This window comes from Vipera ursinii, assembly GCF_947247035.1.
Source record: "Vipera ursinii genome assembly, chromosome: 1".
NCBI classification, from domain to species: domain Eukaryota; kingdom Metazoa; phylum Chordata; class Lepidosauria; order Squamata; family Viperidae; genus Vipera; species Vipera ursinii.
The window spans coordinates 275,333,871-275,350,505 of NC_139512.1; the positions used below are offsets into that span (position 1 = coordinate 275,333,871).

The 16,635-nt window shown below is 36.7% G+C and overlaps 1 protein-coding gene across 5 annotated transcripts in view; it reads left to right on the top strand.

Annotated features, from left to right (window-relative positions):
- Window positions 1-16,635, top strand: part of SCAF8 (SR-related CTD associated factor 8) — a 92,169-nt gene that overhangs the window by 38,180 nt on the left and 37,354 nt on the right. For 3 of the 5 annotated variants that reach the window (XM_083348121.1, XM_083348117.1, XM_083348120.1), the window contains 8 exons: window positions 1,003-1,103; window positions 1,490-1,603; window positions 4,372-4,528; window positions 6,166-6,296; window positions 7,946-8,084; window positions 8,531-8,584; window positions 8,849-9,061; window positions 10,482-15,853. In XM_083348121.1, coding sequence (XP_083204247.1) covers window positions 1,003-1,103; window positions 1,490-1,603; window positions 4,372-4,528; window positions 6,166-6,296; window positions 7,946-8,084; window positions 8,531-8,584; window positions 8,849-9,061; window positions 10,482-12,109 — 2,537 coding nt within the window. In that variant the 3' untranslated portion in view covers window positions 12,110-15,853. Of the gene's footprint in view, window positions 1-1,002; window positions 1,104-1,489; window positions 1,604-4,371; window positions 4,529-6,165; window positions 6,297-7,945; window positions 8,085-8,530; window positions 8,585-8,848; window positions 9,062-10,481; window positions 15,854-16,635 lie in introns of those variants that run through there. The other 2 variants (XM_083348118.1, XM_083348119.1) reach the window with 1 other exon arrangement.

A 16,635-nucleotide genomic window follows, 5' to 3' on the forward strand; every position in this document is an offset into this window, starting at 1 on the left:
GATAGTTTGGGTTCCTGCAATCCCAGCTGATGTGCACTGTGCTAAATAGTATGGTTAAATTTAGTGAGACTTCCTGGGTTTCAGAGTCAACCCAGAATTAAGAGTTGTTTGATATTTCTGGGACTTAGGTTGTCCATGTGATGTTTATTGTGGAAGAAATATTCAGCTCACATTTAAAATTTTCCATGATTAGTTGTCCATTTTTATCCATTTTGTTAATTTGTCTGCACAGAATTAATATTTTAATAATATGCACATGGTATAAAATTTGTGCAAGATTTGATATAAACATATGTTTTTTATTGTAATAATCCAATGAATTGGGTGTATTGTTAAGATACATTTAACTAATGTTAATGAAAGCATTTTTAAAACATTTCTTAAAATATATTGCAAGAAGCTAAAGAAATTGCTCATAAATATTCAGTGGTATGTCCACTATAACTTCCCATATTGTTCTAAATATTTTTTGCCATTTTTTTTCTGTAATGCCGGGACAGGAGTTGTATTCTTCTCTCTGTAACTTGTAGGAACTTCAAGAAAAGTTTGGAAGATAATAAATTGGTTTCTAAGAGGGAGGAGGAATTATAAGATTGCTACTCCCTCTTTCGGGCATCACCTGCTATTTCAAAAAGACTTCTGTTCGAGTATTGATTTTGATTCCTTTGTTAATCACTGCATTTGAAATAACCAAATCTACAATATTTCTATATTCTCACCATGTCTCTCCTTTTTAATGTATATTAAAATATTCTTATCTATATGTAGCTTTCATAAAAAGTTAGTGTTTCAGGATTTTGTTATCCTGCTATTCACTTCTTGGAAGACGGTTGACATTTCCATTTCCACTGATTTAAATTAAATAATTGTATTGTTTTCTACCTATAGGCAAGTTGTAAATTGTTTCAGCTTGTCTTTCACTCTCTGACAGTAAAAGATTGTAGTGATGATAAATGTCAAATGATACGAATAAAATATAAACCTTATAATTTGTTGTGACAGTCTGCAGTACCACGCTTTGGGTTGGTCAAGTGGACAAGAAGGCCACACAGCAAGATTTAACCAATTTATTTGAAGAATTTGGTCAAATAGAATCTATAAATGTAAGTAAAATAATCTGCAATTTTTAAAAAGAATGGTAATTTTGAGTTTTCATAAATTGTTTAATTTACATAAGAGGAAGTTTTATATTATTTACTTTAAAATAAAAGTATCTAGAGGTTGTGTGGCTGGATCCAGAGAAATATAAATTACATTCACATAATAAGATATTTTTGTTACTCCATTTGTGCCTCTTAAAACATTTCACCTGAATTTCAGGAAATCATTTAGAATGGCATCAGGTATGACATAAAAAATATAAAAATAAATATAAATTGAGATTGCTAGTATTCATTATTGTAAGAGATTTTTTTTGAAACTCAGTTATTAATTTCTGTTTTAATTTTACTTGTTCTTTTGTTTATTTTGTTTTGTTTTGTTTTTATAGATGATCCCTCCCAGAGGTTGTGCATATGTCTGTATGGTTCATAGGCAAGATGCTTATCGTGCTCTTCAGAAATTAAGCTCTGGATCCTACAAAATTGGATCTAAAATTATTAAGGTACAGTTTCAGTGGTCCTGCTTATCTGTACTATGAATTGTAGTTTATTGTCATAATCCTGTACTTTTGTATATAATGAAGGAAAGCCACTGTTAGTGCTTAAGATTGTGGGCTATAACTGGGGATTGCAAGATTCAAATCCATGCTGAACCGTAGAAACTCACTGGTTGACTTGAGCAAGTCACTATGTTTCTCATCCTATTTCATATGGTTGTTATAATAGGTTGATCAGTTTGCAAGAATGGTGGAACATAAATCTAAGAAATAGTAATAGAAGAATGAACGCCAGGAGGTCAAGAAGTAATGTCCAGACCAATGGAAAAGTCTCTGTCCACTGTACTTATCTACAAATCATGTAGAAGGGAGTTGAATGTGTTGGACATTATTGGAAATTGGGATGTATTGAGTGTCATGTAAGTAGGGTTTCGCAAAGAGGTGGGGTGAGTGATTCACCAGATTGTTAACTCCAAGCATAGGTTGGGTAAGAAAGATGGTTAGTGAGAATTGGGATGAAATCACTGCTTGCCTTTGATCAGAGGTCCCAAACCTTTTGGGCACCAGGGACCAATTCCATGGAGAAAAGTTTTTCCAAAGACCAGAGACTGCATGGTTTTCAGTGCTGCCTGCATTCCACGGATGGGGCTTTGCTTTTTTGTGCGGACAGGTTGTTGGCATCCCACGGCCAGGTACCAGTCCACGGACCAGGGGTTGGGGACCCCTGCCTTAGATGAACAGGATAGTTGAATGGGAAGAGTACAGAATACATATGCCAAGTACCAATGTTTTCATCAAGGGGAAATATAGTGGAAGGCATTGGTTGACTATTTCAGGGGACAGATGATTTGTGGTGATCTCTTTTTTTCTAGTCCAGTAGCTCCATGCTGGGGACCTTGTCAGATTTTCAGAGTATCTGGCCTCATAGTGTTCCTGGTAAACAGCAGATCTGTCTATAATAAAGCAGTGTCAATTCATGATTTGGTGATGGACAGACAAGTAGATCTGATGTGTGTTACTCATGCCTAACTGCATGAAAGGAGCAATATTCTTCTTTCAAAAATTTGCCCAACCAGGTTTTGGGTCCTGCCCCAGTCTGAGTACCAGGTTCAGGGAGATAGGGTGCTGTTGATATATTATAAGACCTTATCTGTGACCAGGATCATTAGTTTGAATGTTGCAGGATGTTAAGTTGGGCCTAAGGACAAACTAGGGGTACTGTTGCTATACCAGTGGCTCTGCTGTCTATCTGGATCTTTTCCAAGCTTCCTGGGCCTGGTTGTTGGGTTGAAGATTGAGTTTCCTCCCTATGGGTATTAGGGAATTTTAACCTCCATACAATGAACGCTGGGAAAGCCTAGGAGTTTCATGAAGATCTGCATACATAGCTAGGCATGAATTAGGTCTAATTTTTGCTTTAGAGCAATTGTCTTATGATCTGAAGGATATGGAAGGTATTACCATTACCTCTTTGTTATAGTTAAATCAGCAGCCTGTGTTATCCATAGAGTCAGGTCCATTTGGCTTGTCTGCTAGATTGGTGAATCCATCAGTTAACTGCCTACTTCACCACTTGCAAGAAATGACTCCTGAATGGCCTCACTCCACTGGCTGATCCAGGCAGCCTCTTGGGTTTTAGTGGCCCTCTGGAAGATGAAGCAGCAGGAATGATACCTGGAGCATAGGTGAAAGATGAATAGTGAAACTAACAAAGCACAACTAACTGTCCAGGTTCAAGCTTATTCTAGAGCAGACATGTCAAACACAAGGCCCGGGGGCCGGATCCGGCCCGCAAAGTGGTTTCATGTGGCCCACGAAGCCATCCTGGAAACAGTGAGGGAACGGCCCCCACTGCCTTGGCCCTGGCCCAGAGACCCTCCTTCTGCCAGAGACCCTCAGATCTGTCCCACTCCTGCCCAGGCCCCCATAGGCACCCTTGATGCGAACGATGTAGAGCTGGCCACGCCCACCCAGTAGGCCATACACACTCTAGCCACACCCACCCAGTAGGCCACGCCCACCCTGGCCATACCCACCCGGCCCCCTGAGGGCAACTGCAATGCTGATGCGGCCCTCAATGAAATTGAGTTTGACACCCCTGTTCTAGAGCAATAAGAAACACAAAGCATTCCTACTTTTTTCTGTCTCAGGGGATTGTGGCAGGATATAAATATAATAAGTTTCTAGATTATATTCTATAATCTATATATAGATTCCTACGTGTGTGTGTGTGTGTGTGTGTGTGTGTGTGTGTGTGTGTGTAGATTTTAATATTTTTGTTACTGGAAAAAATGTTCCTAAGAAAGAATTCACCTGAAGAACACATTTTAATGACTCCAATTAAATGGAGATATTATCCAAAAATAGAAAAAGAAAAAATTAAAATGAGTTAAAAATATTTATTGTCTGATTATTAGAAGGGGAAAAAACTGTCCTGTAAAATAGTAGAACATAATTAGAAATTTAGGGTAAACAATAAGCCTGACATTGGGAAGAATAATGTCCATATTCTTTGGGACTGAGAACTTTAAAATTCTTTACTGCTGCATTTATATCAGAAAAAAAAGAAGGAAAATTCATGATGAGGAAATATTCTTTTAATGTCAGAAGATATCATTACAACGTATTTGGACAATGCATTTTTCTGTTTTGCAAGTATGTGTTGTTCAACAAATGAATTGTTGATCAAACTGTAAAAATAAACAGTGCTATGATGCCTTGTAGAGATTATTGTATTTTTGTTTCCAACACTGCTGAATTTGCTTTATTTTCAGATTGCATGGGCTTTAAACAAAGGAGTGAAAACTGAATACAAACAGTTTTGGGATGTGGATCTTGGAGTATCATATATACCCTGGGAAAAAGTTAAGCTGGATGATTTAGATGGCTTTGCAGAAGGAGGCATGATTGACCAGGAAACAGTAAATAGTGGTAAGGACAATTTAAAATACTTTGTAATTAAAACTTTATTTTCATGTTTTCATATTTTGTTCCAGAGAAATGTGTTTCCAATAATCTAAATATGCATTCCAAATGCTGTTCCTCTCTGGCTGTGTAAGAAGTAGGCTGACTGTTGGCAGTCAAGCTGAATCACAGAGTTGCAGTTTGTGACATCTCTAGAATATTTCTGTCTTCAACTAGGATATATGCTAGTTTCCAAAGGAAATTTGGAAATTATTTATTTAAATAAACTTACTTACTTATTTAGTAAATAAACTTATTTACTAATTATTTATTTCATTTCCAAAAAGATGATTAAATAAATAATTAAATAAATCTCATGTAATATAACATTTAAGGTTTAGTGTAGATATATCCTTAGTCCAAAATTGTAGAGAATTTGTAAATAGGAAAAATCAATTGCTACTTACAAAATAATGTTTTGCCAAAAAAATGTGTGGTTTGGTTTAATTTGATACACAGAAAGAAATAGGAAAAGCATACTAAGAAAAATAGGACAAAAATATATTATGAAATACTCAGATCAGAATCTCCCAGAGGTGCTTTAATCCAAATATTGTACATATCTAATAATGTCATGTTTCCCCCAAAATAAGACCAACCCAGAAAATTAAGCCCCAGCCTGATTTTTTAGCGTGTTTATAGTATAAGCCATACCCTAAAAATAAGCCCAGGGGGGTGGGCTTGTTCAGCACAGGAGGCAGCAAGCATGCAGGGGCCAACAGTGTGCGACCGGAGTCACAGCCTGCACAGCACAGGTAAGTCCAAGCATGGAGGCAAAGTCCGGGGGGGGGGGCAGGTGATCCAGACATGCTGCATGGCCAGAAGGCTCGCACAGTGGCAGCAGGCAGAGGTGCCTCTGCCTCCCCCTGCTGCTGCCTCATGCTTGCATGAGCCTCATGCAAGCCAGACAGCTGCGCAGCATGGCCGGATTGCCTGCCTCTTCCCTCATGCCTCTGTCTCCGCTTGTTTCCAGTGCCACCGTGTGAGCCTCCCGTGAGCCAGGTGGCCGCGCAACACATCTGAATTGCCTCCCTCCTGTGCTTCTGCCCTTGGGACAAGTGGGATGTGGCTGCTACCGGCCCCCGTGCACTTGCCGCCTCTTGTATGTGCATTGGGCTGATCACCCTGATACTGTGTTTCCCCCCAAAAGGCCCTATGCATCTTTTGGTCAAAAAAAAAAAAAAAAAGACCGTTGCTTATTTTCAGGGAAACATGGTGTGTGAAAGCCCTAATAAGCAGGCATATACATAGAATGAAGGCTACTGCTAAGCTTGTAAGCCACCCTGAGTCTTCGGAGAAGGGCGGGATATAAATGGAATTTAAAAAAAAATAAAAAAAATATTTTTACACTGTTAGAAACGGAGCAAACATTAATCCAAGGTTGTAAATTTCAAGAACCACAAAATACCCCTTCTCCCCCCACCCCACCCCCAAAAAACCCTCTAGTTCTACATAATCCGGGAATGTGCCATTCAGATAGTTTTTTTAAATATATTTTTCAATCTCCACTCATTGTGAAAAGGTAGGTATCATAGCTAGTGAAGCAAATGCTTGTTTTCTTCTAATATGCTTTTCAAAACACTGATCAGTTGTTGTTTCTTTAGAATGGGAAACTACAAGGACTTCAGAGACTGTAAAAGAGAGTGTTCAGATAACCCAGAGTGCAACTGTTGACAAAACCACAGTTGTCACAACACAGGCAGAAACCTATAAACAATCTGTCACTATGTTACAGGTTAGTATTGTATTCCATTTGCTGTCCACACTTTTCTTCCAGTAGTAAAGGACATTCAGATTATTGATTCGATTGATAACTCTACTTTTGTGTCAGATGCATATCATATCTTCTCGTGCCTTCTGCAACTTAAGACATTTTTTTTCCTTTTATTGTGAAAAAAACTCTGAAATTAAGTATGCACAAAACAGAAAACGTCTTGGTTTCACCCATAGAACAAAGAACTCCACTCAGACATCTCAGGATCGTCTCATGTTGGTTGCTTCCTAAGGAGGCTCCCAATAAGTATGTCGTAAAAAAATTACCTCAGTAAGCAAAAGTAAGAGGCAGCAAAACTCTGGGAATGATTTTCTTCCCTATAGTAAATCACCCTGTGAAGGAAAAGAACAGTTTAAAAAATGCAATAAATAAAATTTAAAAATACTTAAATTGACCTGGGGTTATTTTGGGAATTAACTGGCAAGTGTTCAGTTTACTGATAGGAGAGAGAATTTGGAAAGAAAATGAAAAGTAGTCATCTGGACTTTCTAGAAGTTCATTTGTTGGTCAACATTGGTCTACATTGAAAAGACAAAAGTAATACTACATTGCCCTTCCTATATGCCAGGGGTCTTCAAACTTGGCCCTATTTATTTATTTATTTATTTATTTATTTATTTATTTATTTATTTATTTAATTGGATTTGTATACTGCCCTATTCAAACTTGGCCCTATTTATTTATTTATTTATTTATTTTTTTATTGGATTTGTATACTGCCCTATTCCCGTAGGACTCAGGGCGGTTTACAGGGCAGTTAAAACCATGAATACAAAAAATTAAAAACAATTAAAACAAATTAAATTCAAGCCCCAAGAGTAAATCTAAAACCCAGTTAAATTAACAACCCCACAGTCTGGACCAAACAGATCGAAGAGCCAAGTTTTCAGATCCCGGCGAAATGAGCGAAGGTCGGGGGCAGTCCTACGTTCTGTGGGTAGTTGGTTCCATAGGGCAGGCGCACCCACAGAGAACGCCCTTCCCCTGGGAATAACCCGCCGGCATTCATTAACTGGCGGTACCCTGAGAAGGCCCTCCCTGTGGGGGTGCACAGGACGATGGGAAGATGATGCCGGCAGCAGGTGTTCCCTTAGATAGTCCGGACCCAAGCCATTTAGGGCTTTATAGGTCATTACCAACACCTTGAATCTCACCCGGAGGGCAACCTGAAGCCAATGTAGCTCACGGAGAAGAGGTGTTACACGGGAGTATCGGGAAGCTCCCATCAAAACTTGCGCGGCTGAATTCTGCACCAGTTGAAGCCTTCGGGTGGTCCCCAAGGGCAGCCCCATGTAGAGGGCATTGCAGTAGTCTAACCGGGAGGTCACGAGCGCATGAGTGACTGTATTATGACTTTTGGACTTCAACTCCCAGAATTCCTCAGTAGTCCACAAGTCATAAAAGGGCCAAGTTTGAAGACCCCTGCTATATGCTTTTCTGTGATAACTTGCAAGCTATAAATGTCCTTATTTTGAGGCTCCATTCCACAGATGAAATTCAACAGCAGAATAGGCCAAAGAGGCAGATTTACAGGGGTGCAATTTTAAAATTTCCTTTCATAAATATGTATGGATTAAAGATCACCAGGAATATTTTTCTCATTATAACAGATTCCTGTAGCGCCAACTGTGCCGGCTGTTAATTTAGTTCCACCTGCATTTACAATGTCTGTCCCTCCACCTGGTTACAGTGCAATTCCTCCGCCTCCATTCTTGAGAGCAAGCTTTAATCCTTCACAACCACCTCCTGGTAAAGTTATCTTTCCATTCTGTGACATAAACATCAAAGTGTATTGGCATTGTTATTTGTTTATTTCTCTTTAAGTTTACATTTGCTGAGAATTTTGCATAATTAGCCAGAAAAGCTTTGGTTCCCTCTTTGCAAAGCAGGGTCCAAAATTGTGAACAAGGACTTGGCTTCAAGTGGTTTAAGGAGTCCTTCAACTTTATGAATCTATGACTACTTATTTTCAAAATATTAATTTAATCTGTAGTCATCTATTTGCACAGTGAAGTGGCAGTAAACCTTGTTTAATTCAGTAAATATCTGTATGTGTGCATTTAATTACAACACTTTATTGAATTAGATAATGTATGCTTGAACATATTTATAATTCAGTTAAGAATTTAGCTCTTGTTATTTTTCATAAACTTTAATAAATTTGTTTATTAATATTTATTCTTTGTTTCTTCCAGGTTACATGCCTCCACCTGTTCCACCACCTGTTCCACCACCAGTAGTCCCAACATGTAAGCTGTTTTTAATTTTTTTTTCATAGGATTCCAATAAAACTGTCACAGTTGGGGAAAAAAAACTTTGGTGGAATTGGATTTATTTTTATAAATTGATTGGTGTCAGAAATTTCTCCTTAGTTCTAAGTTGCTTCTCTCTTATTTGTGGTTACTTGTTTATAAATTAAGTAGAAAAATTTAGATTAACATACTGGTGTTTTGTTTTAGAAAGACTTGTATAGATTTGCACAAGCATTAATATACATGTGTATTGTTTTACAGCTCTTGTACAGCCATCACTGACTATTGCTCAAGAATCAATGAAAGATTTTAGCAGCCTTGTTCTACCAGGTGGTACTGTTTCTAGCAGTCTTACGACACCAACATTATCTGCCGGAAGTGTCTTTTCTTCTCTTTCAAATAACAGTTCAGAATTAGATGAAAAAGGATCTCTTTGTGCTGATCTTCAAACCTCTTCTACCGAAAACAGAACTGGTAAGTAACATTATAAAACCTGTATGGGTGTTTGCATCTGCATGTACATGACAAATGCATGTGTACATACATACACATATATGCTTGGAATAGGAATGTCATAACTTTCAAGACTTCATATGTGTATCAGATACCACTTTTGGGAGAGCAATAAGCTTATTTGTTCCTAAGAGCTAAATAAAGAGAGACAGACAGACATTTATACTAGAAGGATAGATAATAGGATCAGAATAATTAGAGGAGTTTTATTAGGCCAGTTGCAATATAATTTTTGTTTTTTCCAACAGTAGTCTGTTTTTAATAAGATTTGTTATTCACTCATCATTATATTGCCACAATACTTTTTGTTTATTTAATCTGAATTGTATAAATATTAATACCATATAAATAATTTAAAACCTTTTTAACATAATTTTTATAGTTTCTATTCACTCAAATATACAGGAAAATGAAATGCTAAATCCTAGTGCTATTTTTTTAAACTTTTCTCTAACTTTCTAAATAAAGTACTTTAAAGGCTTACAATTTTTCTAAACATTTATTTTATAAGCCAGGACTTTTCAACCAGTGGTACAGGTACCACCTGTGGTACATTGGCACCTGGCAGGTGGTATGTGGCCATCCTAGAAAAGTAGCGGGAAAGGGGAATGAGCTGAACCGCTGGCAGCGCCGCACAAGCCTCAGTGAGAGATAGCTGGAGCTGCAGGGCTGTCGGGGCTCAACGAAAAGCACCAGGATCAGCGCTTCTTTGGGGCTGTCGGCTCAGTGGAAGTGCCAGGATCAGCTCTTCTTTGGGGCTGTCAGGGCTCAGCGGAAGCGTCAGGATCAGCAACTGATTCATATTTATGATGGTCACAGTGTCCCAGGGTCATGTGAAGTGACCAGAACCTGCTGCAACCACCCAGCAGAGGGAGGGGAATAAAAACCAAACACTCCCAACCCCACCCCCACTGCCAATCTTCAACACAAATGTTCACAACAATGACAACCTCGGACAGGAGGAAAAGCGCCGCCAGGCAGCAGGCAGGTGTCTTGGGCGGTACTTTTTTCAGTGCCATGGTAACCAAGCAGTCACTAAGCAAACTGTTGTAAGTTGAGGACTACCTGTACTTCATCACTTTTCCTTTTTTTTCTTTTTTTTTCTTTTGGTCATCAAGTTTTTGACACCTTCCTAGGTGACTGGTGGTACTCGGATGTTGCCATATCCTAAAAGTGGGTGAAAAGGTTGAAAAGCCCTGTTATAAGCTATTCTTCAGTAAGAGATATTGTTTACTTTTCCTTAAATAGATATTGTTGCAGATTATAATCAAAAGCCAGCCTGTAGATGTTGAATTTAATTTAATCTGACTCTATAATTAAACTTATTAAAAGTATTAGGTATGGTTGTTTCAGTTTGCTGATTTGAGTTTTTGTATTTCAGTTCAAGATGATGTTTCAAGCAGTTCTGGACTTACCGAGGGAGTACAGCCACCTGGTATCACAACCAGTTCTGGGCATGTAGGGGGAATCCAGCCACCACATGTCTCAAGTAGTTCTGGACTTGTGCAGCCAGTCAGTGTCTCAAGCAGCTCTGGACTTTTGACAAGAGTTCAACCACCCACTGCTTCAAATAGCTCTGGTCTTATAACAGGTGTTCAGGCTCCAAGTGTCTCAAGTAGCTCTGGGCTTTTGTCAGGACTTCAGCCGATAAATGTTTCAAGCAGCTCCAGCCTTTTAATGGGAATCCAATCACCCATGGTCTCAAATAATACTGGACGTTTGTCAGGAATGCAGCCACCCATTGTATCAAGTAGTTCTGGGCTTTTGACAGCACTCCAGCCACCCATTGTATCAAGTAATTCTGCAATTTTAGGATTGCCACCACCAATCGTTTCAAGTAGTTCTGGACTGTTAGGATTACCACCGCCAAATATTTCAGGTGGTTCTGGACTATTAGGACTACAACCACCCACTGGAATTCAAAATTTGCCCCATTTAACTATTGCTAGTCAACGGTTGCCTGGAATTCCTCTAGTAGAAATCCGATCAGGATTAATACCACAACCACCTGGTCCTAGATTTCCACTACTGCAACCTGGGATGCCACCACAACGTACAGTTCCTCCTCCAGCTATACTTGATCCATCCCTTCCTCCACCTAGAGTTCCTTTCCTTCCAGGAGATATTTTTACTCAAACAGAGAGGCCATTTGCAACTTCTGGTAGGCACAATATGGATATTTCTAACCCAGATAAAAGATTGCCGGTTGGGGAAGATAGCATTCAACAAGAAGGAGATAGAGACTATCGCTTTCCTCCAGTGGAAAGTAGAGATCGAACATCTTCAATAGATATAAGGGATTCTGTTGGAAGGCCACCACTAGATCCAAGAGAAGCTCTAGGTCGACCTCCTATGGATGGAAGAGAACACCTTCTCAGACCACATATAGATTTACGGGAGAACTTTGGAAGGCCAGGTATTGATAATCTAAGGAGAGAGCATTTTGCTTTCAACTCAGAAAAACACTGGGGTCAAAGAGGAGATTATGATGAAAGAGAACATCAGACCTTTCCTGGATATGGTGGTCTCAAAGGGTTCCAGGAAGCTCGAGACAGATATCGGCAAACAAACTACAGATTTGAAATTCGAAGCGGTCCTACCTGGAACAGAGGACTTGAACAAGACGCTCACAGAGACTTTGATGACCGTCGTAGACCATGGGAAAGGCAAAGGGACAGGGATGATAGAGATTTTAATTTTGGTAGAGAAATGAATGGAAACAGATTTGGGAGAGAGAGAACCCAGAACAACTGGATACCCCCTCCGCACCCAAGAGCGTTTGAATATTTTGAAGGGGGTGCTTCTCAGCAAAAAGTTGATAGTCTTCCCCAAGTCAATGGTGAAAACACAGAGACAGAGAATCAGCCCTCTGCTGTGCCAGTGCAGGATGAATTGGAACTTTATGAAAAGTTGGCGACTTCAAATGAGACAGAAAAAGAGAAGAGTGACACAGAAGCTGAATTAGAAACTGAACCAGTGGTAGAAAGCACAGAAACTGAGGGGACATAATCATCACTCAGTAGGTAAAAAAAAAAGATACCTTTTGTAAAGTTGTCATCTCTCTCTGTAATAGATGAATGGCTGACTGGACCTTAGTTCATTTTTTTTTCTTCTTCTTCTTCCAGAATTAAGTTAATCTAATATTCATGTTCATCTTTCGCTTAAATAGTTGTACAACTGACCTGTATAGAATGTTGCTTTTAATTTGAACGTGGTAGGTAAAGTTGGTCTTTCTTTTCTTTTTTCTTTTTTTCTTTTTTTTTCCCCCTGGCAAAACACAAAAACTCCCCCCCCTTCCCGCTTGCTTTTACCTCAGAAGGATAAATTACAGCTTGTCAAACAAAGGAAAAGACTTCCTATGGAAGAACTTGGTGTTTTTTTTTAGATGCTATTAGGTTGGCCATAGAAATTGTTATACTTGAAAACAGGCGCTGGTATATCTTACCCAGATTTCTAGGCTGGTGGAAATTTTTAAAACATAGGCAGAGCTGTGATACTAAATGTTCCCTCAGTTTGGCCCAGAAAAGGAGCATAAAATAACACAGAGATGGTGTATTTTTGAAATTTCTGCATTTTAGTCTCTGTTTCTCAAACAAGTGTCCGTGATCTGTCCTCCTCGTACTGCAATGAGTTTAAAAAAAATAACATACGTTTTAAATGTTTTTTTAGATGCCAATAAAGCATTACTTGTTTGATAAGCATTCTAGGTATTGTATTTTTTATATACAATCTATAACATTCTGGTTGAATTGTGCTTTACTAATTGTTGCAAAAGGTTTATAATGCTCTTGTAAAACTAGTGCAACAATTATATATATATATATATATATATATGCTACAAAAGCATATGCCTTTCTACTAAAAATCATGGAATCACATTAGTTTGTGTATAATACATGTATGTAAATATTTGTGTAAAACTGTATGTAGATACCACTGTTTCTGTGTGTGATAGTGCATGCGCACACACTCACAGAATAATGTAGACAGTTAAATAAAATGAATTAGGTTATATGCAATTTCATATTTAATCTTTAGGTAGAAAGAAAATTGTAGATGCTGATGTGACAGGCTAAACAAATTAATACTTGCTCTTCTAAATTCTTATGACTTCAGAAGGTGGACTGGCATGCTCTAAAGGCTGAAGTGTAAGATTTAAGGATGCTTTTTAAGTGTGGCAATATATGGTGCAAAAATGAAGCAAATGTTTGAATTGTCATTTTTGTAATGCTTCTGGTGTTTTGGGTAGAAAGTGATATATAAAAATACTTCGTTGATGATTTGCTTGCTGTGAATATTCAGTTCATAGTTGTTATCTAAAACATGTTGAGCCACTTTAAGAACAAAACACTCTTGCTTATCTCAAATAACTGACCACATAAGGTTTAGGTTTGAAGATTCTTTAGGCTGCAATCGTATATGCATTTAACTTGGATTAAGTTTCATTGGTATCAATATTGAAAACTGGCATCTATATATTTGGAATTTTTTAAACTCTGGGCTAGCTAGCTTCCATAATTTGAAATGGCCTCATAAAAATATTTCTGCCCAAACTAAAGTATGTTTTTAGGATCTACTCTCTAACAAATTGATGGAATGTAACCATTTATCCTTTTTTTCTTTTAAAAAAGCCTTCAAAATCTAAGAATATGATAGTTCTAGAATTTATATTGTGCTAAATTAATATTTTATGTAGAAAATGACATTCTTTTAATTCAAGAAAAGTTTGAATTTTCAATAATGTGAATTAGTCAAGTTCCACAAAATTATGCTTTTATAATAATATGAAATATATGAAAGTTACAAAAATTTCATTAATGTTATGAAGTTAATACACTTTTATTGCAAATAAAGTTTGAGAATTACAAATTTACAATTTGGAAATTCACAGTTGCACTACCACTTTTGCTTTTGGTGAACTTAAGTCTTAAATTACAAAATGCATAATTGTTGCATACTGTATTGGCAGTCTGCCTGTCAGGATGGATTCATTTCATTGAATTACTGTTGCCAAATATAACAGCATTAAGAATTAAGATGCTGTTGCTTAAAATCAGAATAATTTAGCTACAATGCCCTAGTTTTGTATTTGCTTACTGCAACAGTGGAATATAATTGCATTTCTTACTTTGGGACAGTAGTTCTTATAAGATACCTTTATTTGATTGTATTCTTGATTTTTACAAGTGGCCAGAAATTTTGGATGTGTTATGCAGGTTTAAGTTTAAATCTTGGAACAGCACTAGCTACATATCACTATCCTATAAAAAGATACCTTGGAACTATGTAAAAGCTGTATCTTAAAATTTTAAATAGCATAAAAGTATGCCATACTTTGTTATCTTTGGACATAGCATCTATGACTAAGACAGGCTTGGGATATCTCAGATCTACTAGTTGAGGAAAAGTAAGAAGAGACAAAGCTGCCTCTTAGATAGAAGGGATCTCCAGATAAGGTAGTTATGTTCTGTTGGTAGAAAGTTACTGCTAGTGGTATTCCAAATTATGATAGTAAATATATCACTTACATGAATCAGTGTCATTTTGAGAACTGAGAACTACTGAATTTGTAGCTGTTCCATTTTTCAGCTGAGAAATTGTAATTTACCTCTATCCACCAACATATTGAAAACATAGGATCAGCCGTGAATTTTGCTTGATATGACTGGTTTTCTTATGAGGCTAAAGTTGATAACTTAATGAATGAAATTAATAGCCTAATCACTAATTATTACAATAGCAATCTAAGACATGGTCTAGAAATTACTTGAGAGTATACTGTTCTTGCCCTATATTTTTCTCCTCTTGTTCCCATATATGTAATAAACATTTGTATTATAGAGAAAAACTGTCCTTTTTCAACAAGGAAACGGCTAATTGTTATAAACAGTTTCAATTCTATTTTTCACTGGCATATTGGTTTGATATGTAACTTTTAAATGTGTTTTGATATGCTTATTATAGAAAATAAAGTAAAATCTCAAATAAATGAAGTAACCAAAATAGAAATATAATTAACAACATAATTATTATACTCTAATTCAAAAGATTGACGGTCCTAAAAGCTTCATTAAGCATCATGTTAAATTAATCTCTTCAAAAGAAAATTAAAGCATAACCAGAAATTTGCACTATAATTGACACCATACAGAATATGACATTCCCAGAATGTAAACTCTTATTATTTAAAAAGAGACTGCTCCCATATACGTATTTTAATGCAAATAATCCATGTATCTGATTCCCATATTCCTATTTCCAGTGGTGCTCATGAAATTATAATATATCAGGAATGATTTCCCATAGATTCTGTATTTCATGCAAAACATTAAATGCCAGTAGTAACCTGCCTTTATTTTAAAAAAATATGTATATTTCCAAAATACATTTTTTATTCTAGGACATTTCAAAAATCACAAGTGTGACCACGAATTAATACTAAAATTATAAGTGATTTTAAGACTTTATACTGTTTACTGAATAATAAGTCTGCGCCACTTCTTTCTTGATGATTTTTTGTTGGTTTTCTAGTATGAAAAGATGGCTATTTGCTAATAGTGTGGTCCAATGCATGTTTGCTCAAACCTACTCCATTGAGTTGAGTTGAATTTGCATAGGATTGCAGCCTTGAAATGCAATGTAAATTGAACCATGAAGTTTTTCTTGTTTGGTTTTTAATTAATTTTGCTTATGAAATGCCCTGATATGTTTTTGTGAATACTTAAAGCTGATTACAGTACCTATAAAAATGAACATGGCTGGAAATCTTACTTTTAGTGTGTTATACTATATGTGCATAGTTTCTCACATGAAGAATTTACGAGCTTGACAGTTCCTAACATTCCATCCCTAATTTCTGAAAGAATGTTTCTTTTTGAGAATTATTTTGCTTCTTTCCTTTTATATTATTAGATGTGATTCCTTCCTTTGATATTTTGAATAACCATCATCTTTCTATAAAATCTAAGAATATACAAAAACAAAGTTTACTTCAAAATGTATATTTAACAGATTTAATACCAAAAAAGATAATAACACTATATTTCATTTGACACTAGTGTTCTGACATTTCCTCTTAATTAACCATTGCAATAGGATAACTGTCATCCAGTTTTACAGTCCCAGTGGAAAAAACTGAAAAATCAGAATAGTGCAATATGAATTTTGTCATATTAGCACTACACATTACATAGAATCTATTTTCAAATGCTTTTTTTCCTTGGGACAATACAAGTCTCCAATCCTTAAAGTGTGAGTATGGAATATTCCTTTAGTGTGCCTGAATAAGTACTGTAACTCATAGTTTCAGAACTTTAGTGACAAGGATGTCTGTATATATAGTGCATTCAGAAAGTATTCAGACTATCTTCACTTTTGTCAATTTTTTTGTGCTGTTGTTGACATTCATTTTTTTTCTCATTAATCTATACTCAGTACCCCATAATGACAAAGTGAAAACAGAATGTTAGAAATGTCTGTAAATTTATTAAAAAGAAAAAACTGAAATATCACATTGGCATAAGTATTCAGACCTT